The sequence below is a fragment of the Arachis ipaensis genome, chromosome B3 (assembly GCF_059453495.1).
Source record: "Arachis ipaensis isolate K30076 ecotype BB chromosome B3, ASM5945349v1, whole genome shotgun sequence".
In the NCBI taxonomy this organism is placed as follows: domain Eukaryota; kingdom Viridiplantae; phylum Streptophyta; class Magnoliopsida; order Fabales; family Fabaceae; genus Arachis; species Arachis ipaensis.
This window is the reverse complement of record NC_142438.1, coordinates 59419484-59446053: the sequence shown is the minus strand read 5'-3', so window position 1 is coordinate 59446053 and position 26570 is coordinate 59419484. Positions and strand designations below refer to the sequence as shown.

The following is a 26570-nucleotide window of genomic DNA, read 5'->3' as shown; positions in this document are numbered from 1 at the left end:
CAGGTTCATTGATGACTAACAAAAAAGGAAACCCCGATCCACAACTAACTTTCCGCGTCGACGCACTTGCTGGTGTCCTTGCAAGAATTGAATAGCGTCTTGATGACATAGATTTTCGAATCAATTCTTTTTCCCCTAGTCGACGAGCGCAGTCCCAAGAATCTGTTCATAATCGTTCTGTGGAGTCTGAGGAAGAGACTTCGCCCAGATCCCGACATCATGGACCACGGGAAGATGTTGATAGTAACCTCAATGCTATCAAAATACGCATCCCAAAATTTAAAGGCAGAAGTTACCCTGAAGCTTACCTGGAATGAAAACGAAAGGTGGAGCTCCTATTTCAGTGTCACAACTACTCTGAAGTGAAAAAGGTAAGACTAGTGGCTGTGGAATTCTCGGATTATGCCTTTGCCTGGTGGGCCGAGCTGGACAAAAAGAGAAGACGGAATAAAAAACCACCAATTCAATCTTGGGAGAAGATGAAGAAGGTCATGCGACAACGGTTTGTCCCTTCTTACTACTACAAGGAGCTACATCAATGGCTCCAACGGTTATACCAAGGTTCTAAGTCTATAGATGAGTATCATAAGGTGATGAAGATGCTGCTAATCCAAGCAAATATTGAGGAGGAGTCTGAGGCTACTATGGTACGTTTTTTGAGTGGGCTGAACCGAGACATTGCAAATACTGTTAAACGTCACCCATTTGTGAATATAGAAGACTTGGTAAATTTGGCTATCAAGGTGGAAAAATAGCGAAAGGCGAAAGGGCTGCGTACTTCTTCCAACCCTACTTCAAGGTGGAATTCTAAAGGTGCTAATTTCGGGAAAAAGACTAGATCCAAACCTACCGAATCGAAGGAGTAGCCTATATAGACCAGCACAGGAAGACACACACATCTAATTCCACTTCTAAACCTCCTGCACGGTATCATGATATTACCTGCTTTAAGTGTCATAGATTAGGCCATTATGCTTCCGATTGTCCAAATAAAAGGGCAGAATGAGAATTTTACACTTCTAAGAGGGTCTCATCACTAAAGCACGTGCAAAGATGATCAATGAGAGCTTTGAAAACTTGGCAGCAATTATGTATAAGGAGTTACATCAAGTTCTAACCAAAGAAGAATGGGCAAGGCCCATTGGGCTAAGTCAGGACAGTGAGAAGCCCAATAATGCTTTTCAAAGTCAGTGGGAGGGATAATTTATCATTAAATTTCGAAATTTCAGGCATTTGTTTTATTTTGTTTTGTGGTTAGAGTTTGTTAGAAGATTTTTTTTAGTTCTGATTTGCTTAGTAGTATTTCTAGGAATTTTAAATTTAAATCAAATCTGATCTAATTCATTAAGAACAACTCTGATCTAATCCATTAAGATCAAATCTGATTTAAATTTTAAAATCTTATCTTATCTTTTTGTTAGTTTGTTAGGAGCCTATTTAAACACCTTTGGTGAGACCATTTATACAACTTTTGATGAATAAATTTTCCGTTGCTTTTAGCATGTTTTTATTATGTGATTAAATGAGGTGGGTGATTTGCTTTGCTTGTTGCATGAAGGAGATTGAAGGATCCAACACTAAGGTGATCTACGTGATTCTTTAGTAAGGACCCTTCCAGTAACCTAGGTTGCTAGGAACAGGTTTCTTAGAGGTCTAGTAAAAAAATTCCATTTATCTATCTTTTTGTATTTTTGCTGTGTCCTTTTAGGTGTGCCTTTTACTGAATAATCCTTATCTATTGTATTAAAACCCCTAAACCCAATCAATTTCTTATCAAAAAATTAGAAGACTTACTAATGATGAATTTGTGATTCGCAGCAATAAATCTTTGTTATGAGTTATGCAAGAAGGTGTGTCAATAAGATGAAGATGTATCAATAAGAATTTGAGTATGATAGATAATTAGAAAAAATATATTTGTGTCTTTATTAAAAGATTTGGCCCTTCTTTCTAATTTTTATAAAAATTAATACTTATAAATAATTTTAATATTAAAGATCTTTTTTAATAATTATATCTTCCTAACATTCTTTTGTAGGGATGGCAACGGGTCCCGCCCCTACCTCCAAAAACCCTCTCCGTCCTTGCCTCGTCCCCGTGACGGGTAACGAGGACCCCGTACCTGCCGGATATTCGGATATCCATGGGTTTAGAGAAAACGAATAAAAAAATAAAAGGAACAAAAATCTAGTGAACAATGACATCCCAATGAACTCAGTATTATAATCCAATCTTCCAATTTTACGGTAAGAATCAAAACCCTAAATTTAGTTTTACAGCAACAAAATCTAACTCTACACTCAAATTTATCAATTAACAGAATCCAAATCTAAACCCAATTTCACATCAAGAGAATCCAAATCCTAAATCTAAACCCAATTTCCATTAACAGAATTCAAAATTTAATCCCAATTTCATAGCAATTTCATCAAATAAAAATCAGAACATATATTCTCAATTAATAGAAAATCAGAAATATCCAACTTATTGCAAGGTGGTCGGCTACGGAGCAGAGGCGTTGCTGAAGTAGAGTTGCCGTCGACAACGCAGATCTAAGGTAGAGGCGTCGCGAAGCAGATCTGAGGCAAAGGCATCACGAAGCAAGCCGTGAAGCAGATCTAAGGCAAAAGCGTTGCGAAGCAGATCTGAAGCAGAGGCATCGCGAAGTAGAGGAAGAGGCGGCGAAGCTATGAGTAACAAATAGTGAGCGACGAAGTGAGCGGCGGCTGTGACGGAGGAAGATCAGGGACGATGATGTGAGGGACCCAGAGGGAGGAGGCCAGCGACACCGTGAGAAGGAAGATTGGAAGGACTAAAGGAGGAGGTGGCAAGGTGCTGGAGAGATTGAGTGAGGGAGAGGCTCGGGTGATAGAGAGGGAAATGAGAAGAGAGGCACGGAAACTGATTTGAGGTTGGGGCTAGTGTTTCAGCATATCATAAATGTATAAATAAATAAATAAATAAATATATATATATATATATATATATATATTTTTGTAATTTCAATTTTATGGGTATTAAACGGGTACCCACAGGGAGGGTACCTCACTCCCTGCCCCCGCCCCGTTTGTTACACAGGTACCCGTACCCACCTCCCATGAAAAAAAATTACTCCCCAAACCTGCTCCCCAGCGGGTAAATCCTCACGGATATCTGCCCTGCCAGGGAAAATTGCCATCCCTAATCCTTTGCAATAATTTTTTCTTTTTAAAAATCTTATTTTCACTAGCGGTGACAATACTGCCCGAACACACGGGTATCCACCCCGTCCTACCCGCATCGGAGCGGGTAATTACTTCCCCAATGCGGGACGGGTTTTCTGCCGGACGGGGTCTTGGCCAGAGCTGAGCTAGGTTTAGGTAATACCCGCCCTATATGTATAATATATATAATATATGTAAAATAATTAGTTATGTATCATATTTAAATTTTTACCTTAAATTTTATGTATGTGATGATAGTTATATAAATTTTAAAATTTTATTTTATTTGTTGGATTTTCATAATTATAGGAGCGGGTAGGAGTGGGGCGATACCTGCGGAAGTGGGTTAGAATTCAACTTTTTACTACCAGCGAATAGAAATGGGACAGGCTCTATGCGAATTATTGTAAAATGGGAGCAAAAATTCATTCCATTGTCACCCCTAATTTTCACATGAGTAATTTGGTTCAAAAATTAAGGATCAGTTTTGAAATGATCATTTTAATATAGTTGTAATATTTAAGCAATTTCAATTTTAGACTAAAATTTTAAGGATTAAAATAATATTTTATCCTATTTTTTTCGACGGCAAAAAGTTTTAAAATGGTTCTTTATATATCAATGAATCAAATGAAGATCTTTTATGAATTTTAAGAAATTGTTAATCATTTCGTTTTAAATTAAAAAATTTGTAAAAATACAAATTTTTTAAAATTTAAAAGAAACACAATTTGAATTTTTATTCAATTTTGATTTTTTGTATATTTTATTCAAATTTAAATAAAAAACTATTTTTTATCAACATTTATATTTTAAAATTAATCATTTATAATTTTAAGTGATTAAATTATTACAATTACTTACATAAAACTAAGAAATATCATTCAGCAATTGAAAATAGGAAAAACTGTATTAAATACTTGTTTAATTTTTGCTTCCTCAATTTCGCTAATAGTACACAAAAATGTGATTTTTTATACTATCATTTAAATTGAAAACTAAAAAAATTTTGAAGACTTTTTGCACTGCGAAAAACGACAAAAACATTATAAAAGGCTTACAATTTATGAAAAAACATAAAAAATAAATAAATAAAACCCATTTTGTATCCTGTGAAAAACTTAAAAAAAAAAAATCATTTAGCAACCTACAAAATTTTACCCAAACTAATCATGCTTTTTTATTAAGAAAACCAAACCTTTCCGCCACTTTACAAATACTTCGAGCCATGGTTATCGGAAAATCAATCCGGTTAAGCTACTGGATCACTGAATAAATAGTTCAACCAATAAATCACTAATCATACCATTTGACCTGGAATAATTAAATAAATATAGTATAATATTATTAAATAATAATTAAAGTATAATTAAAACAAATCATATATATATATTAACACATCTTAAGAATGAAAAGTGAACATTAGCTTGGTTCGAGATTCATTTGCTGCAGCTTGCGTATTTAAAGTTTCAAGCTTTTCTTTAGCATCTTACAAGTCACACATCGACTAATCTAACAGAGAAGTGCACATGTACAGTTTGACCGCCCGAGCCGCACCGGTCTTAGTCGAACCGTCCAATTTGCAGCGCTTTTGGCTGATGTGAGCACATATATATCTATGATTCACCTATATGCGCCATTTTGAGGCATTTTATGACTCTGGTTTTCAAATAGAAACTTTTCAGCCGTAGAATACTATCATAATCATTTTTTTCCCAAACTCCGTCAACGAAACAGACCTCATGTTACATACTATACGCTAGTCCCAGCAAACGTCAATGCGAATGACGGGAAATAACAGGTACCAAGCAACATGTAATCCCTACTTAAAAGCAAAATGTTACAGACAGCACTAGAGAGAAAAAGAATGAACAAACATATATCATCTAAACTAGGTTCAGTGCAACCTAGTCAACTCCTCCACTCTTTTGCACAACTCTTCTACAGAAACACCCACTGCCTGAGAAACTTCATCCATCTTACTACGGTTGAGATCAAGAAACGATTCAATTAAATCCCCATCCAAAAAATTCTTGGCTTCCACAGTTTTCTTGTCATTGCTAAATGACCTCCATTGCTCATGACTGAGCCCTCCAACACCCTTTATTACCTTCCTCAAGCTTGACTGAAGCTTCTCCAAGAACACATACTGATCATGAGGGAGGGAAGCTATCACCCCGATCACGCCATTGATGGTGCCAAATATCACAGTGGGAATTTGGCCCACCTCAGAATCAGGCAACCGCATAACAAGGGAACCGTGGCGAAACCGATTGATAAATTCTCCAAGGTGATACTCACCAACTACTTCAAGACGACCTCGTTCCTCATCGGTGGCACCTTCACTATTTTTCCGGACAGTAAAGAGGTTGAAACTATTTTCAGCACCAAGGTATATGTCATCATCAAGGATTTCAACAGCAGACATCCAATTTGCATTATAATCACGTGCTCTTTCCTCAATAGCACCTTCTTCATGCTGGTAATAAACAACGTACGAAAAATCATGTGCTATTATAAATTCAAACCACAGAAAAACAACTATTTATGTTTTTCATCAAATTAGAAGGAACACAAGTAGAACAATACAGATGAGTATCGAGGATGTATCTAATGTGAGCAGTGGTTTATTGTAAATGAGCTTGCGACCATTTATGGATGCTTTAAGTTAATAAAAACTATATGATTCCTTGAAACAGTGAATTCAGGTTTTATCCTTGACCACCAATGTAAAGTCCAATAACCCAAATTTACTTCTTTAGTCCTCTTACACACAATTAACCATTCCTCTCATTTGATCCTCTCCCTATATTTTCTATTATATTTTTCTATATATATCGAGAGGAGTGATTTTTATTAAAAGTGAAAAAAGCCAATAATTGCCCATCCATGGATGGTCAAGATTTTAAGTTAGCAAAGATCACATGGTCATGCCAAAAGTCACATTCATGTCAAATTTAATGATCAACATTTATATTGTTAAAACTGAAGATAAAGGTAGTTGAAGCTTCAAAATAATTTTCAGCACTTACCTTATATATTAACAAGGAAATTGACTTCATTAAGTCACCAACTACAATGAAATCTCCCCTAGTTTGAACATATAGAGCTAAGATGTGTCCATGATGTCCACACTCCGACTGTAATTCATGGGTACCATCATCCCGGAGCACCCACTTGTAAAGCTGAATTTTTTGATTAATAGCAGCAAGCAGTTTACCGTTAAATGCATTCAGGCAGTAAACAGCTCCTTTTGTCTCCTTCTCAGCAATAAGCTGGAGCTTTCCATCCTCAACAGCAAAAACAAGAATCCTTCCCTGCATGTTTTTGAAATAAAGAGAAATAAATGTAACATCAGAAAATATTTTGCGCAGGATAATGCTGAAAAGAATACATATTAGACAATCGTCAACTTACCTTGCTCGGTTCATTTTCCTCTGGCAATACATATGCAGTTCCAACACAGTAATACACGTTACTATCATCTGAGAAGGAGCAGCTAATTATGAAGCAACCATATTCGTAAGTATCAAGCGGATAAGTTGATATGAACTCAAAAGTCTGGTCATCAAGCAAGCGCACAAAGTGTGTCTCAGGCTCTTCTGCACTTGGGTTGTATTTCAAACTACAAATAGCAAATGTCCTGGACTGCTCCTGATGGCAGATACGCCTTGCATGCTCTCCCAGTGGGATAGAGCGAATGTGAAGTTTCTGTATGTCGTCAATGGTACCGATCGTAAGTTCTCCCTCTTTGGCAATGGCAAGACTGTTCAACAAATGGACACCACTTCAGTAAAAACACTACCAAGGATCTTTGCATCAAAATTACAAGACCAATAGAACAAAGAAATATAACCAATTTTTAAATGTCAAATTACCAGAGCCTCACATACCTGTCTGGAAAAGCAGCAGAATTAAACGGGCACATGTGGCTCACTTCCTTCAGATTCACGTTACTATAGAGTAACTTTTTGTTACTACTATAAATCACAGTTGGTCTATCAGATGCAGCGAATACATGAGTGGTATTCTTGGACGAGAAAGTTCGTAGCGTAATGGGCTGTGTCCCAAGAGATACCTTCTTCCTATCTGTTAACTCACCAGTACTTGTGTTTAACAGAAAGTTTAAGAGATGGCCATCACCAAGGGCACATAGCAAGTAAGATATCTGTAGAATATAAATTTCAGACCACAATCACATGAAAAGAAATGTTAGGAAATAAAAAAGAAAAAGAAAACACTGATGAAATGTTGATAGAAAGCCTAGCAATATGTCATATTAGTAGGCAACATGAAAAAGTGTCGTGGAGAATTGTAAACAAATATTATCATTTGTTGCCTAATTATCATCCATGACAGGGCAGAAGTAGAAATTCTGAAATTGCAAACTAAGTATAGAAACATGAGGAGCATTCCAGGTCTAGCATATCACCCACAACTGCTAGTGGGAATACCAAAATTACAACTCCAAAAAATTGAACTGCGCAAGTCCAAAGTATTTCCAAGCATAGAAGTACAGAAAACTAAAGCAAGAAATAATAATAGATTTTATATATATATATATATATATATATATATATATATATATATATATGTTGACAGGTTGAGAAAAAAGCAAGAGAAAAATCACAACAGATCAAAACGAAAGCCTATATGACAGGTCAAGAAAAGCCTACCCCTTCAAAAGCACAAAGAAGAACAGATCGGGGTATGATTTCTCCACCTAAAGGCTCTTTTGTAATGAGATTCAGGTCAGGGAGAGAAAATATTCTAACACTAATGTCAGTCCACATTCCTACTGCTGCTAGATTACTGTGATTGGGGTTTTCTCCTATTGGGTTTATGTCCAGGCACGAGATCTCATATTCCAGTTGGGCATGCTTTATTTCCTGCAGTATTCCATCTCCAATTTCCAGATATACTAAATGTCCACCTCCTGTGGCCAATAAAACCTGTATCAACACACGAGTTGTAAGCAGTACTGCAGTATTCTTATTTGATAAACAGGAGTAAGTGTGTAATAATCACTAACTTTTTGACAACAAACATGATCTTATTCATCTGTATTCTCACAATAATATCTAAATATTGAAATGCACGTTAAGACCATTTCTATGTTTCTGAGGAAACCCGGAAGAACAAAATTTAAAGGAATGGACAACTAGGGACGCAATAAAATCCTCCAAAACAGAAAACACGAGAAAGGAGGAGCAGAAAAGGCAAGAATGAACCATAGCAGTCACAAGTTATAGCACCAAAAAGGTGGGCGGAAAATCACCACCAAGAATCCAAACAACAAAAGTTTATCAGACTACCTCTTAAATGTTCCTTTGGTAGTCTTTCTACTTGTATTCTATGATTAACCCAAAGAAAACACCTATTATCATTACATTCAACTTAAGTGATCCCTAGTCAGTCCTCAAACTACATTTCATTTTTCCTAAAGATTCCGAAGATACTCATGATTGAAATCAAGTGAATGAAGTTGTCCTACATGTGTGACTTTCAACATCGAGACAGAAAACTAGAGGAGCATTTTTTATGATTCATCCCATGGGGAATATAACAGATGCATCCCCTTAATTTGTTGATCTGATTTTCAGAAATTATAAATAAGTGAAGTTGAACCTATTCATCTGCTGTAATAAATGCTTAATCACATAATTTTACATGATGATGAAAAATAAGGATCAAACCTGGGTAGCATTTGCAGTTGCAACATTAATTGAATAGCCTGATGGTGCATGCCATTCGTTTCTCAGTTCTCTAGTTGTGGAACTGACCAACCGAACCGAGCTTGAAGTAACCTACAACAAGGCAGTTATGATTACCAAAACAATATAGAAAACTATAAGAATGAACGGAATAGCAGAGTATTTTGATGCATCAATATCAAGGACGTCATTCAGCAATCGCAAACAAGCAAACAAAACCTCTGCAGTCTGCACAGTTCTGCTAGTTTAAACTGAGGACAGAGAAGAAATTGAACAGTTCTCCAGATAATATAAGTTTGGACATCAAGAAGATTAAGCCGCCACTACTTGACCAAAATAAAAGAAAAGAACGAAGAAATTTTTCAAAGCAAGTGATATTACCAAACAATTGTCACAGGAGTCATAAACTTAAAAGTGCAATTAATAGGATAGATTAAAAGAATACAAAAAAAATGACAACCCAAGAGTAAATTTCATCAAGCAATGCGAATGACAAAACAACTCCAAAACATTGAAAGTCTTCTTTAATATGACATCCATTTTGATTAATCTTTTTTTTTTTGGTCAAATTAATTTTAACCAAACAAAGGTGTCAATTCGAAAGGAAGAAAGAAAAGCACCATGGCAAAAAATAGGTATAACCTACTTGTACAAGTTGATTGTGAACTGCATCATGGCAAAATAATGACTGTACTTGAGAACAGAATCCCTCGATCTCAGTTTCCTCCAACTCATCCTCAAGATTCATTGCTAAGATCCTTGTTTCACTTATAAAACTCACAACCAAAAAGGTATCGAAAAGATCATCTGTTGAAGATCTTAGAGACCACATCCCTTTGATACCTTGAAGTTCTACTGATGCCTACATATAAATACATCAAAGAATTAGTATTTTTCAGTTACTTGGATATATAGATTCTTTGCTTTTGCACAAATACAGGTTTGTCTTTATTAGAGTATTAGACATTTTCTGTCATGCTAAATGGGGTCGTGCAGAGTTGGGAAAGAGCTGACCTGTTCATTAATCCCTATTCCATTACGAACAACACGGAGAGAACCATCCTTGTAAGCTCCAGAACAAGTCACAACCTGACCTTGACCTTGTCTTTCAAGGTCTACCACACAGAAGTCAACGATCGGCCCCAAATTGACATACCTCTCCAAAACTTCTACATATGAACCTTTTGCATCAGGCTGTTGATTCAGCTTTATAAGCTGTATTTCAACCATCACAAATTCTTAACTGTTAATGTCCAATATTTATGAATGAAGAAGTAAAACTAACAGCACAAATATGAAACCATTCACTTCAAAATTCTTGAAAGAGGCATGACATCAGATATGAAAATGAAGATCTCTCCCCACCCTAACCCTATTGAACATTAAAAATCACAACACTATAAAGTACATTTAGTGCATACTGTTTATTGTAGCAATGTACATAAGAAGACCAGAAGCAACTCACAAACCACCAGTTACCACTATTTAGCTATTCTTTTTTTTTTTTCCCAATAGAACACATGAATGAGTCCTCTTATTTCTAAACGAAAAAAAAAATTCAAAGATATACACCAATTCAATCAATCAGAACAGGCATGAACGGGTCCTATAATTCCTATTCATTATGAGCCCATGCTCTCCAAACTACATTCAAGTAAGCAGTTGCAAATCATGATTCAACCCAACCTAAGATAAACCTTTCATACACAATTTCCATGTTATCCAAGTTGAGTTTCAAAACTGATACTTGGGGAGTACAAGTTTAGGATACAACTGAATTCCATAGGATTCTGAAATTAAACACAATTTAAAACAAGTATCCATTTTATTACCACACCTGCGAATCTCCATAACTTGAACCAATATACACAAATGCATTATCAAGATATGATATGGTAGATGCAATAGAAGTCTCTCCAAGAGGCTCAATTTTTAGTCCTGTGACCCTGCAAAACAAATATACAATACATAGTATAAGATTCAACAACAGATCACTGACTGATCATTTTTCCTTCATGGAAAGAATCTGTCTTAACCAAAATATCCTATGCGCAAGGACGTGAGAACACTATCAAGGAAAACTGAAGCATATGAATAAATGATCACGTACTTCTCTTTCTCATGGGTTATTACAAGTAAACTAAGCAACCCAGTATGGTCACCAAGTAAATATCTAGAACCATCAGGATCAACCCGTCCATAGGCTTTAGTGATAGACTGCAACACAAACATAAAGCAAATTAACAATGGAACAACTTGGATCATTTGGATACAATCGATGTGACATCCAAAATTCACAGTAGAAGATTCAAAAGGGAGTATCAAATGCTATATCAAAACATACAGGCCTGATTGGGATAGCCTTAAAAGCATTAGCACTGCAGTACACTATGGTTTCTTCTCCAATAATAAGTACACCACAAAGAGGTGGGGGAACTGGTATCAATAAATCAGCCCCATTATCAAGGTTGTTCTGGGACCATGGACCCTCAACAAAATCTTTATCCTTCAGAGAAACCTCATATGTTTTAGCATGACGAGCATCTTTGTTATCCTGTCAAATGTAGCAGAAACATTTCAGTACATAAGTTACATAATATGCCAGACACGCAGCCAAAGGCTGAACCTGCAATAGTGCAACTATGACATGCATATAACTTGCACCCTCTAAAACACTCATTCTGTCTAAACTCGTGATAATTCTAATAGAATTATGAGCACTGCTGGTAATAGAAAGCAGTGACTATGTATATATATATATATATATATATAGAGAGAGAGAGAGAGAGAAGAGAAGAGGGATTTGGAATCTGCAAAATTCTGCTATTGAAAACTGATTCTCTATGAGCTCTCTCCTTGCTTATATTGAAGTGCAAGGGCAGCTGGTGAGGGACGATAATAGGGCTTCTAGTTCATGAGTGAGTTACAACCTAGTCTAGCTGGCAGTCCTAGCTAATTCAATTAGTTACTCTCTTAATATAGTTGGGGAGAATTCTCTAACTTATTCTAGCTCACTCCATTATGTCCTCTGAAACTAGGCTCCCCAGTTTCCTGCATATCTGTCAGAAGCAGCTTTGATCTTAGATCCACAAATTTAGTTTTTAACACGGCTTTAGTTCGCAAGTCAGCAGGTTGCTGATCAGTGGGAATATCAGCTACTAACAGCCTTCCTTCCATTGCTCTTTCTCTTAAAAAGAAAAAGTTCAACTCCATGTGTTTTATTCTGTTGTGAAGAACCAAATTGTGAGCCAACATGATAGTGCTGAGATTGTCACAGATCACTGATTCACTGGTCTGCATATGGGCACCCCTATCTCAGTCATAAGGGATTCCAACCAAATAAGCTCAGCTGTAAGGTCTACCATGCTGCGGTATTCAGCCTCTGTGCTGGACCTTGTAACTGGTTTGTTTCCGGGGCCGCCGAGAAATAATGTTTGGTCCAAGAAAGACACAAGCACTAGAAGTTGATCTTCTGCCATCTATAACAATATCCTCTTAAGCTCAGTTCTTTCGTGAGGGATGGCCTGATGATTCCATACTGCTGACTGCCCACCAAGTACCTTAAAAACCTCTTTACAGCCTTTCAATGACTCTCCTGAGTTTCTGCCACAAATTGGCATGCATTATTTACAGTAAAGGCAATTCCAGGTCTTGTTACAGTGGCATACTGTAGCTCCAACCAGACCTGTATTCAGAAGGATTAGGTAAACTAGCGCTGCCTGATTCTGTGAGCTTCAAACCCAGAAGAATAATAGGAGTAGCAATAGGCTCAGCGTTATCCATATTGAAGTGTTCCAAGACATCGCGAATATATTTTTATTCAGAAAGAATAAGGAACTATCAGATAGGTTTTGGACCTCAATTCCTAGAAAGTAATTAAGATCTCTCGAGGAAAAAGCCGTTGTCCAACTAAGAAAGAAGCTCCCAAATGAGTGAAGGAGAGGATCCAATAACTATGATGTCATCAACATAAACTAAAAGGTACAACGACAAGCTTGCCCTGTTTCTGCCCAAACAAACGTCACACTGGGAATTGTTGAATCCTAGAGAACGAAGGGCAGCCATTAGAATCTCAAACCAATAGAGAGACTTGTGGAGTTTGCACACTTGCCCCGTGGCACAAGAAAAACCTTTTGGACAAGTCACGTACACCTCTTCGTGAGTACCCCAGTTAGGAATACATTGCTCACATCAAGCGGACTTAGCTTCCAGACTTGAGTAGCTGTAAGGGTTAGAATGACCTTTATGGTTGCTGGATTAACTACGGGTGAGAATGTTTCAGAATAGTCAAAGCTGACCCTTTAAAGGAAGCCTTTTGCAACAAAGCGCGCTTTGAATTTCTGAAAGCTGCCATCAGAATTCTACTTACCCCGAAATGCCCACTTATACCCAATCTGCTGCCAATTTGGAGGAAATTGACCATGACCAGGTTTAGTTGCAATTAAGGGTTTGGAACGCGTCTGTCATGGCGGCAAATCACTGAGGCCAAAGCTTCTTCAACTGTTGTTGGCTCTAATGATGCAACAAACATTGTGTTTGGAATTTGTGGGTGAAAGATTTTACTGTGTAGTTTAAAGGCCTAAGTTTGTGACTGAATTTATGTTTTATTAGGCTGAGGTGGTGACATAATGGCTTGTTTAATGGTTGGTTTAATAGGCTGGATATGTGGGGGTTGTGTGACAGTGTTGATTGGAACAGGTGTTGGAAGGATACCTCTAGTCATGGCTCGGTCAGAGTGTAGGAGAGGGTATAGAGGGACTAGATGAGGGTGCATAAGATCTGGATGTCGTTGGGGTAGAAGAGGGGGTGAAAGCAGTAGAGGCAGTGGTAGGTAGAGTAGCTGATGTAGAGATTAGGTTGCTGTGATAGGTGGTGGCGTAGCTAAGGTTGAAGAATCTGGGGTGTGAGATAGAGTGGTTGGTGTGTGAAGTTGAGTGTTTGATGTTTGAGGTTGAAATGTTTGAGCAATACATATTGGGGGAGAACCCTGTGAAGAAGTGGGTGCAACATTGGATGATGATGCATGAGATGGATGGAAAGATGCATTGGAATGAGTGGGATGCAACTTAGTGACAGGATATATGCATGATGCATTGGATGATCGAGTATGTGATGAAGAGTCCTTGTAGGGAAAAGCATTTTTATGAAATATAACATCTTTTGAGATGAATAAGTGGCCATTAGTGTCCAAACATCAATAACCTGTGTTCAGAGCTGTACCCCAGGAAGAGACATTAAGAAGTGTGAAAATCAAAATTATGCTTGTTATAGGGTCTTACAAAAGAAAAACATGCACACCCAAAAACTTTGAATTGCTTATAATCTGGCTTTTAGTGAAACAATTTTTCAGAAGGGGAAGGGGCTGCAGATTTTCAGGAGGGATTCTATTAATGGTGTAGGTGCCAGTTGCCACTGCCTCATCCCAAAACAAGGCTTGCGCAAGTAAGGTGAGTGCGGCAGATCAGCCTGTCATCAATGCCTTTTTGTTAGAGATACTGTGAAAAACTTCTGAATTCCCACACCAATCAGATTGGATGGCTTTTATTTTTGTACCAAGCTGAAGTTCAAAAGAGGCTTTGAATTTTAAGAAAGCTGGAAATGCTTCAGATTTTAGTTTTAAGAAATATGCCCAAGTGAATCTTGAATGTGCATCAATGAAAGCTACATAATATCTATAGCCACTGTTAAACAGCAGTAAGTAGTAATAGTAGGGGAGGAGAGGAGCTTTACCAAGACAACAAGCAGAACAAGATTCAGAGAGAAGTTTACTCATGTACGGAATCTTAAGAGTTTGAGAATTTTCAAAACAACATTAAGAGAGGCATGGCCCAACCTATGGGGCAAAGACTTAAGTTATCTGTTCCTTATGAACATTGGTAAACTGCTCTCTTATGTGCAGCATTTACATTTTTCTTATTTTGCATAAAGTGCTGGAAATTGGGGAGAAGATGTTGCAGCTTAAAATGTGGAATGCGAGACAGTCCAAAGGACATTGAGTGATTTACAGTTCTGCCAGCTCAGAAAGGAAATTGAGTGATTTACAGGAATACTCCCATAGGAATCAAGAATCCTTCTACTTCCATTTCTATCCATATTAAGAGAAAATGCAAAGGAAAAAAGCAATATCAAAAGCTTTCATAATTTTGATCCCCCTTGAATTCATTGTTAAACAACGTAATAAATGAAAGAAAGCAGCACAGCACAGCAAGCAGCAACTCATTCAATGCATTTATAACCTAAAAACTTCTAATGAGAAGAACATAGCAGAATTGAAACCTGGTAAAGAACCACAATTGTTGGCTTTGAACAACCATAAAGGAATTTGATATCCAAAACTTGGAGCTCCTCAAGCCTGAAAATATATACATCATGATTTCAGCAAACTAAAATTTATGTGAAAATGAAATATAAAAGAAAGCCAACTTGAGAAAATTAACAGAAAGAAAATAATGGAAAACTGATTAAGATTATGTGAAAATTTAACTTGACAGAGGTTAATCATGTTTTAAATGGTCATTAATATCTGTTATGCAGTAAATAACCACATCAGTGGTAACTGTGAACTGTCTTAAATTGTAAAATATAGACCAGAAATACCATCTTTATTTTTTTAAAAAAATTATAATGAAGGCGAGTTATACAGAAGAGGATAAGTTATCCTCGGATAGATATAAAAGAGAAATCTAAGATCTAAAAGGATCCCTTTGAATATCAAGAAGTAGTACACCATCAGATAAACCATTAGCAAAGCAAAAAAGGAGTAATTAGGTAATAGTGTAATACTATCCCAAACAAAAAAATAGCAGAAAATGGTTCGTCAGAAACCCTAGAAATAGAAAACACCAAAGCACTGCAAAAACCAAGGATTGCCACAGAACATTTGCTACATTGTACAATCCCAAACCTCTTGAAGTAGTGCCTACTAAGTAAAAAACTGATGTAAGACCATGGGACAAGCTCAACAATTGATCCAAAGAGACCATGGGCCAATGCAAAACAAGATAGGCACCAATTTGAAATCTAAGATGCAAAATCATACGCATATTAACATGAGAGCAATTGGGAATCACAGGATGAAAGGCGGAAAAAGAAATGCTTCAGGATTCTTGGGAAGCATGTTTCATAAGAAAAGAGGACAGGAAACAAAATATTATGATTGTTGCAGATGATAGGATTCCAGAAAAAAGAAAGAGGATTCAAAACCATATTCCAAGACAATTGATGGAAGGAGAGTTATAAGGGGAGAGTTACAAGGACCTGGGCAGTATGAGATACCCAAATTCACACCTAGTATGAATCATTTGGTGTTGTATGAAGGGGCAGTTCTCCTCCCCTTGTAACAATTAGCTTTTCTGTGGCTTTACTTTGTTGCATATCAGAGGGAAACTGAGAAAAGCTGATCAACTTCAAATCTGCAGCTAGACTTGCGGGGTTTGGAAGTAGTAAAGATCCAACCACATTGTGAAGTATACGCCACTATTTGGACTATTTGGTTGGAGTATAATGTATGCACCTTCATTGACATCTTCTAACAAGCTTGTTTTACGGGATAGGATTAGAAGCCTATCATCTATATGGTGTAAAGCTCATGATATTTATAGGGGACTTTCCCTCTAAAATATGTCGAGCGATTGGTAAGTTATATTTTATAGATAAATCTTTTTCTGCTTTGCTTTTGTATAGGGAAACTCTCATCCCCAATCTTGTATTATCCGCGCCTCATCTTAATGAAATTTTTTATCCAAAAAATAATCTTCAAATCTAACTAGTTATTATTAGTATAATTCATAGCCTCAATGCAAGACATGACAGTAAATTTAGTCCTATATATATACTACAAAAAAGAAGATCGGATACCTAATATTAAATGCTTCTTTGAGTTGTCCTCTGTTGTCAAAAGGAATAACCTGGTAAACAAAAGAATTAAAATAAAAGTTTAAAATTAATGGGATTGGTCATTTTAATTTACTATTTCTACATTATTCAAAAAAGTACATACTTTAAACAATCCATCATATAGGTGGAGTCCAATGAGTCTGCAATCAGGATCAATAATACCAATCTGCAGAATGAGAATAACCCAACTAATTAACTGCATTCAACACTAAATAAAACATTAATGTTATCACAAATATCATAACTTCATATGAACATGTCATAAAGATAGAAATGGAACACAATTCGAGCACCTGACCGTTATCTGTAGCACGTCCTATGCGATCGGAAACATCCCCCATTGCTCTGAATAATAATGATATGGAGAATTAAGCAAATAAACAAGATAAATATTACTGATCTAAGGCAGAAGGAAGGTGTCTGATGGGCCACCTCTAGGACACAAATCATAAGTATAGCCTAAAATTTAATCAAATAACATGAATTTCACATCAACTGCAAAATTTATGGCTCCTATGTTTGAACTTTTTCTGAAAAACAATTGCTCCTTTCTCCAGCATAACCATTACCGGGTAACAAGCTCAGAAGTTTCAGAATCCCATTGAAGAACACAGAATTTGTATCTTTCAGTTGCAATGAACAAGAAATCTTGTGCTTCACCCTGATTGATACAATAACGGAGCCATAAACATAAATATTTCATCCAAGAATAAAACAAAAATGCAAATTAACTCAAGAAGTATTGATGTTTTTGCTCACATGAGAACGGAAGAGTTCTAGTGTTGCAATTCGGCCATAGATAGGAACATCCAACATCGGCTGCACATATAAAAGTTATATTTATCTCATTCTGTTGCACATTCATACAAAAAGCAACACAAAAATTTCAAGAGATTAATGTAAACAAAGATGTAAACAAAGATGTTGGATGAGGTTATAAGATGTTTAGTGGGGTGCGAGCAATGTTGCCATTACATAAGTGACCAAGTACATCTGCATTGGCATTAACCATAATCTGTATGATGGGCTAGTTGAGATGGCTCAGCAATGGACAAAAACTATATTATTGTGTCCTAACCGAACATAATGATACAAATTCAAACAAACACTATGGTATTTAGATTGACTGTTTGCTCTTACAACTTAACCAAAAAAAGAAAAGCCATTAAAGAGAAAAACCAGCATGAAGATACTCATTCTCTTATAACAAGGAATTAATTCCAACATAAGTATGACAGCCATCCATTTCAACAACTTCTTAGAAATAGAGCAACAACAATAATTTAGCTTTTGATCATTGATGTACAAACGTGCTACAAGGATAACTAACTTTTAAGTTTAATTTCACATTCTCTTTTTTTTTCATAATTCAAACCCCCTCTCCCCCCCCCCCCCCCCTCTCCCCAAAAACAAAAAAATCAAGACAAGTAAAATGTTCATTTTCCAAATTCAAAAGGTGAAACAACAGGGCAAAACAGTTAAAATTACAAGAAATGATGCTCAAACAATTTGATACCTGCAAGCCCTGAGGAGTGAGCAAATGAATCTCAACACGGGTGCATTTCCTGTATTAATAACACAAAATTAATGCTTTATTTTTCACTGAGCATGATTCAATTGAACAAATTCTAATAAAAAAACCAACCAAAAAAGATGGAAGAAGAACCGAATAAGGGTTTAATAGTCCTTACGCAATGATGAGATTGAGGTCTTGGGGGCTGGTGAAATTGCCGACACAAGAATGGGTAACATTGGTGGGTTTGTGAGCGGTAACCACGTAGTTCCAAATACTCATCTTCTTGCTAATGGCGGAAACAAACGCAAGCCCAAATGACAGAGATCCTAGTTCAGTTTGTAAAAATACTATATATTGTTAAGAAGGAAGAAGGGATAGTATAAGACCGATTCATTGTAGATCAAAACCATAGCGAAAATGAAATATAGCTAGGTATGCATACAATTCAGCCAGTGCAGTCTCATGAGCATGAAACATTACCCCCTTCTACTATCTTTTAATGATTCCCATGCATAAATTGTATTTTCGGAAACAAATTTCTTCCAGGTAATCATACATAATATGATTCTCAGTCCCATCAATCACCCAAAGAGTCAACAAACAAAATTTACAGTTCTAAATTGACATCCACTACCTCATACTCATACTCTCAGTCACTCACTCAGAAGAAAGAACAGAAAATAAAATACATCTTTTTCTCCCCAACATCGAAGCGGCAGATACTCAGATATAGACTACCTTATACCTTAAGAAGTGATCTAATATTAAATCCACTTACAAACTTGTTGGAATCAAAAGAAAGTGAAAGTACATATCAGATTATCGGGAAGTATCTTTAGTAGCTCATAACAAAGCCACAACATCATTGAAACAGATAGATACAAGTCCTAATTGCAAAACAGGAATTTGCAGGAACATCTTAAGCAAAAGTATGTATGTCCTCTGACAAATGAAAACAAACAAGTAACATCCTATAAGCACAAGATGTAAAAAAACCATAACAAAATCAAAGGGAGAATGATATCCAGATGAAGAACGACTATATACCCCTAATTACAAATTCAGATTTCAGCAACACCATATATCTACAAAGACATTGCAATTCTGAATTTCTTTTCTCACGTGTTCCAAGACTGCAACACATGCTCGATTTCCTTTTTCTAATAATAATCATCAATTGGTCTTAATGCTATAAGGTTACCTTGGAAGAATTACATCTCATTCTCAGGTACCACATCCAAAAACAAATAGCAAAGCTAATATTATATTTTAATATCAATCATCATCGATAAGATTGAGCATGACAACCTTACATAAAAATTAAAAAGCTTACTTAATTTGATCAACAATGGGATCATCAATTTTATCAGCAATGTGATTAACGATCAGCAACAGCATCACCAAATAGAAAGCAGAATTTCACTTATAACAGAAGCCACATTAGCACTTAATTAACAATAACACATCGATCAACAATAAAAAATTAGAACAAATGTAGCCAAAGAAAAAAACAGTAGTGGCGGGAAAGCGGAGCACACCAGCGGAGTGGATGAGGAAGCCAAGCAGAGAGGCGAAGAGGAGGCAGAGAGCGGCGCAGAAGAAGCACAAGCAGAAGAGAAAGGAGGTCGCGGCGGAGAAGAAGCACAAGCAGAGAGAGGACGCCGCGGCGGAGCAGAGACACTATCAGAGAGAGTAGCAGGCGAAGGCGGCGGAACAGCACCACAAGGTCACAGACGACGGAGGAGCCACGCAGTATTCAGAGAGGAGAGGCGACGGCGGCGTGCTAGGACGCGACTAACGACGAGGGAGACACCGGAAAGAACAAAAGCAGGGAAAAGAGAGAGAAGGGAAATGAGGGGTGACTGGTGGTGATTCTTGCTAGGGTTTCATTTTGTTATTTTGTGAAGTTTCAGGTTTTTTTTTTTCCTTCTAGATTCCTATAAAATCGCGAATGGTAATGCCGGGTAAATCAAGAAATAGGAACTAGGAACAGCAGTAGATTGTCATTTTAAATTTTAATAGTTTATTTAAAGGTGGAAACTCATGCGAGAGGTTGATAGTTAAGAGCTATTAGATGAAAATTTAGTTAAATTAGTCAAATTATTTAATGACTTTCAGTTATTCACTTTACGTGAAGTTGACTGCACCTGAGTTTTCACCTTATTTAAAATATAATAATAAAATAAAGAGTTAAAATTTATTTAATTCATGCAAATACAATCTTTTTTATTTGTAAATAAAACATATAAAATAACATAATGTTGTTCTCTTTTCGTAATTTTTATTTAGGTTTTGATAAATAAATATCAAAATCAATCTCTATTATTATGTGTATATTTGAGTGTTATCAAGTTGTGAAAAAAAGTTTCTTTTATGTGTTTGAAAAATTTTTAACGTGAAAGTAAAAGTATTGAAAAAATTAACCGAAAAAAAATATCTTAACATAATAAATAAACTATATTATTGTATTAAATATAATTAATAAATAAAAAATAATTTTTTAAGAGATATTTAAACATCAACTTATTTAATTCAGTCAGTTCACTCATTTACTTAAATAAGTATTGTGATTTCAACTCTTATTTTAACGACGTGATAAAAATATATTCTATTTTTAATAACGACAAAATTTTCTCAAAATATTTTAAAATGTAGCAAAAGTAACTAAAAAATATTATTATTTTATAAATGACAAATGGATTTTGTATTCAATAAATCTATTTAGTTCAAAATTTGTATGAATATTTTGATAATTATTTAAAAAATACATATAAAAAATAGACCAAATTTTGATCTTTAGCAATTTTTTTCAGTTCTTAAAAGAATCTTTTGTTATTGACAAAAAATACAAAAAAATCTACTTCGTTTAAAAATAATAAAAAATTTAAAAGAAACACAGGTAAGGTGGGCAGTGTAAGAACCGAGTTTAATTAAGTGTCTAATTAAGTAATTAAAATTGTGCAAATTGGGTTCCAAAAATTTAGAACGAAAATTTGAGGATTTAAATGTGATTATTGGACTCAGTGGGTTTTTCTGAGTTAGAAAATGTATTTTCTGCGAAAAACCGAGAAAAATCGCGAACCGACAGTCGAACCGGTCAGACCGGTTCAAGTGTGCCCGGTACTGCGCAAGAAAAAGTGAAAACAATCAAAATTCTTAGAAAAATATTAGAAATGGAAAATCGGGTGTTAATTTTAAAGGTTTGGCCCAAAGTTGGGCCGAACGGGCTAAAAACGCTAACGGATTGGACCGGGCCCAAGTTGGGCCCAAGCCCAACATATATAAGGGTTCATTTAATGAACCCATTTCAACAACAACACTCAAAACCATGGTTCTGAAAACCGAACCGGACCCAGCCGGTTCAATCGGATTAACCGGGAACCGGTCACCTAGCCGGTCCGAGTAAGGTCAGAAACCGTCTGGCAAAAAATCGGTAAGAAAACCGGCCGAACCGGCGGTTAACCGATGAACCGGAAGAACCATCCGATTTTTTAGCGGTTTTTGGTTTGAAACTTAAACTTCTAAACGGCGTCATTTTGGAGGTTAAAAAAAAAGGAGGAAAGGCTAAACGCCTAAACAACGAAGCCCTAATCTCAGTCTCACCCCAGAACTCCAGAAGTGAGAAGCCAGAAGAGAAATCACCCACGGGCCACGATCGAGCAGCCCCTCTTCGCCACCGCATCCCACCGCCATTGCCACCGCATCCTACGGCCACAGCAGCGACGGCGTTGACCACGGCAACCACCATGGCATCCCTTCTCCCTTCTCCCTTCTCCCTCACTCTCATCAGTCTCACTCACCCAAATCCCTAACCCACTACGGTGCTACTTCCCTCTCTCTCTCAGCCAGCAGCAGTCACCGCCTCTTCGTCTCTCTCTCAGCCAACAACAGCAGTCTCCGGCGACCCATCGTCCGACAAGCTGACCACCATTCTTACCTTCCCTCTTCTCTTCTCGCCTCTCCTCTTCCCTTCGAACACTTCTGCCCCCCACTCATTTCTCTTCCCTCTTCTCTTCTCGCCTCTCCTCTCCTCTTCTCTTCTCGCCTCCTCTTTTGTCGCCGTTACTCACTGCCGGTAAGTAATACTCTGTTATTTACTTATTCCTCCTCGCTGCCTTCTGATTTTTTGTTCATGATTTTCTGATTTGTTTGTTTGCTGGATTCAAGATTTTGATTTATTTGTTATCTGTTCATGATTTATTTGTTTGCTGGATTCATGATTTTGATTTTTTATTTTCTGAGGTTATTTGTTCATGATTTATTTGTTTGATGCTTCATGATTTTGGTTGCTGAATTATTTATTTGTTCATGGTTTTATGAGGTGATAGAGCAAATTGGAAGAGGAGCATTTGGTTCTACTTTTCTGGTTCTTCACAAGTCTGAGAAGAAAAGGTGAGAACACACAAAAGCCACTGTTTATCTTTTTGTTTTTCTTCAAACAATACAGTATAAACACTTAGAGAAGGATGAAGATCGTTTTCTCAGTGAAAAATTGGACAACCCCATGAACAAAAATTCAATCTTTTCTTTGAGTTCGGTTGTTTTATTCCTGTAGCTATGATGTGAACTGCCAAACCACTCAACTCTTTTCATCTAAAGCTTATATTAGTACATTCCATCTTACAAGTCAATGTTTGATCGTGTGAATATTTTGTGGCCTTCTTTTCAGGAAATATATCTTCTGAGTCAATTTGAACATGAGAACATAGTTAGATATCTTGGCACAGACAAGGTATGCTCAAAATTTTTGACTGAATAAATATTAGTTCTTTATCTATTGAGCTAATGTGGCAACTCTATATAAATTGTTATAGTTTGATTACGTAAATGATGATTGTATTTTAATCTTTATTTCTCAGGACAATAACATGCTATACATCTTTCTCGAGCTTGTAACAAAAGTATCATTGGCAAGTCTTTATAGAAAGTATCATTTAAAGGATTCTCAGGTTTCGGCATACACAAGACAGATTCTAAGTGGTTTGAAGTATCTCCATGATCGTAACGTGATTCACAGGTAACATTGAACTTTTTAATTCTATCTTACTACAATGTAATAATGATTTTACACCTCCAATATTCTAATGAAAAAAAAATGAATTTCTTATAGGGACATCAAGTGTGCTAATATATTGGTTGATGCAAATGGATCCGTGAAGCTTGCATACATGTAATTGTTTTTGTTATAATTTTATTTTAATATGAATTCTAAATTTAATTTGCCTAATTGATTGCACATACAATTCTTTTTCTCCAAATATACTTTTGTTTTGAATAGTATCATTCAATCTATTTATACTTTACAGCCACAATTTAAGTGTTGCTAGATGATATGTACACAAGCCATGCCAATTTAAATATTCTTTTGGGTTTCTTAGGCTGAGTTTGGTAAAGCTTTTTCAAGAGGTGCTTGTGCTTTTTAAAAGCACAAGCACGTCATTTTGCGTTTGGTAAATTAAAAAGCCCAAATGCTTGTACTTACGGTTTTTAAAAGTTAGGGGTGCTTTTGAAAGCATCTAGGAGGGAGCTTTTCAAAGCTGGCTTATGCTTACTAAATTTTTTTCATTTTTCTGCACATATTTCTCGCTATTATATTGCCATTGAAATCCTCATATATTTCTAACTTCTCATCCTAACCTTCACAAATTCTAACACAATCTTCACATATTTTTTATTTTTCAACCTAATCTTCATATACTTTTTATTTTTTATTTTTAGTGATGATATTTAGGATAAAATAAATTTTTATAATACTTATATAAAATTTTAAAGTTAAAAAATAAAAGAATTTATTTATTATATTTATGTTTATTATGAATTTTTTATTTTAACATTATTTTATTTTAAAATATTATATAAATTTTTAAAAAATTTGAAAAAAAATTATTTTTTGTTATAAACATGTTTATTATAATTTTTTCAACTTTTAAAAGCTGTTTTACCAAACATAATTGTGATGCTTGTACTTATTAAAAGTCATTTTTAATTTGATTTTACCAAACGCAAGTGCTGCAGTTTTTAAAAAGCTATCTTTTAAAAGACATCTTTCATAAGCTACTTTTAAAAAGTAAAAGCTTTACCAAACCAAGCCTTAGTATCACTATATTTCTCTTCCTTAATGATCTATGAAGTTGTTTAGTTATAAACTTTGATGTTTGAAGTTGTTTGTGAACCTCTAATATTTGGATAATTTATTATGTGAAATTTTAAATTTTTTTTAAGTTAGAAATTATTGAATTTATATATTTAAAATTATTTTTAGGTTTTTTAATAATTTTATTTAATATTTAATTAAACCGGTTGAACTCCGGTCGAACCAATGAACCATTGAACCAGTGACCTCACCGGTTTATTGACCGGTCCGGTTCTCGCAACCTTGCTCAAAACACAACACCACCAGCTGAAAGAGAAAGGGGGAGAAGAGAAGAGAAAACACTATTCATCATCATCTTTCCAAGCTCATATCTTGAGCTATAGAGCTCCGATCGTCGCACCGTTTGCGGCTACGCATTCCTTGTGAAGAGCTCTACGAAACCCACCCAAGAAACTGGTAAGAAAAGCTCAAATCTCTCAGTTCTTCTCCCCAAAATTTTGGATCCTAGGGTTTGTGATTAAGTGGAATTTTGTGATTTTTGGGTATTTAGGTATACTCTAGCCTTTTATTAGCATTGGGTTTGGCTTCCAAAACTGTTGGACAAGGTAAGAGGTCTTGAACCTTTGTGAAATTTCAATTATGTTGAGCCATAGGTTGAATTATTGTAAATTATATGTGTTATAGCTTGAAGTTGTGATCATTGGAGATTGTTGGAACTTGTTGGTAGCTTGGATTGTGGTTGGAAGCTAGCTTGTGCTCAATTGGGATTTTGGTTCATATTGGAAATCGGCCAAGGTATGGTTTCAGTTTTCTCTATATAGTATATAATATTCATGGACACTTAGGCTAGTGACCCATAGGATAGGTTTGAATTTAAATGGTTGTTGAGTTGTTGAATGATGATGTATGATGATATATGATGGGTTGATGAATTTGATTAATTATGATTGATGATAATATGACGATGATGAATGATTATATGGATTGAAAAGTGAATGGTAGTGATATGTGTGATGTTGAGATTGATGAAATGGTAATGTGATTGGAAAATGTGAATGAGGATTGATTATAATGTGACACATTTAATGTTAAGGTTGAGAAGGATGAAATGTAAAGGAAAAAGTAGTAAGAATGGTGCAATATGTTGTAAAGGGTAGATTTTGATGAGAAATGGAGTTTGGAATGGTTTTATTTGGTTTTGGTTTGTTTGAGTTGTGAAAATTAGGAAATTGGTAAATTGTGAACTTTTGGTAAAAAGAGAATTTTGGTGAACTTTGTCTGATCATAACTTATGCCTCAGTTTTCAAATTTTGTTGAAATTTAGTTAGAATTAAAATTCAGTGACAACTCTTCAAATCGATATATAGTTTGTAAGATTTGGATTATTGTAGAGGAAGTTATGATCATTTAAAGTTGGGTGTCAAAATCTGAAATTCTGCAAAGTTACAGAATTTTGTGATTTCTGGTATGTGTGCACAGACAGCCTTGTGCGCATGCACACCCCTGCAAATTTTTAAACCTGTGCGCATGCATAGCCTTTTGCGTACACACACATAGGGGAATGGCTTCTGCTTAGAGTGCTAGCACAACTTCTGGGCGCACACAACCAATGAGGATTTACAACCTGTGCGCACGCACAAGTTGGGAAGGGCAATCTGTTGAGGACGCTAGCACAGCTTGTGCGAGAGAACAGTATTGTAAATTTTGGTACCTGTGCGCATGCACACCTCTATGCGTACGCACACGTTTTAAAAATCTTTTTAGGCGTGCGCACGCACACCCTTATGCTTACGCACACGCCCTGTTTCTCAAGCTTAAACTTTGTTTTCAACTATTTCACCTTTCCAACAAGACTGTAAGCTTCTGTGACACCATTTTAAGACTCTTGGGCTTAAGTTTGGGTATGAGAACATGGGAAAAATCCTAAGAGATTTAATTGATATCATTATGAAAAATTAGAGAACGGAGGCTTAGGTTTCTGGTGTACTGAGGATGGACTTGATGGCGTGTGAAGGTAGATTGGTATCTGAAATGAGAACTGGTGAACTGTTGAGTTCGGAACGGAAATGAGAATTAATAATAGTTGAGATGAGTCAAGGACTCGGAATGAAAATGTTGATTTGACAGTGGTTGTAATGAGTCGAGGA

At 35.9% G+C, this 26570-nt stretch overlaps 1 protein-coding gene across 2 annotated transcripts; it reads right to left on the bottom strand.

Annotated features, from left to right (window-relative positions):
• Positions 1–4866: 4866 nt before the first annotated feature.
• On the bottom strand, positions 4867–20331 carry LOC107630562 (DNA damage-binding protein 1a). Of its 2 annotated transcripts, none has more exons than XM_016333744.3 (20): positions 19868–20331; positions 18505–18655; positions 18330–18378; positions 17573–17632; positions 17383–17474; positions 17107–17158; positions 16917–16979; positions 16775–16824; positions 15194–15269; positions 11262–11471; positions 11028–11134; positions 10755–10863; positions 9932–10132; positions 9564–9779; positions 8900–9010; positions 7880–8155; positions 7097–7371; positions 6621–6969; positions 6236–6520; positions 4867–5682 (listed from the first exon to the last, which is right to left on the bottom strand). In XM_016333744.3, exons 2-20 carry the CDS (start codon positions 18606–18608, stop codon positions 5101–5103), a joined length of 3267 nt encoding a protein of 1088 aa, XP_016189230.1. In that variant the 5' UTR covers positions 18609–18655; positions 19868–20331; the 3' UTR covers positions 4867–5100. The 2 variants fall into 2 exon arrangements, with proteins under 2 accessions (XP_016189230.1, XP_016189231.1); XM_016333745.3 differs by having other exon boundaries at positions 18505–18676; positions 19868–20240.
• Between the last annotated feature and the right edge of the window lie 6239 nt (positions 20332–26570).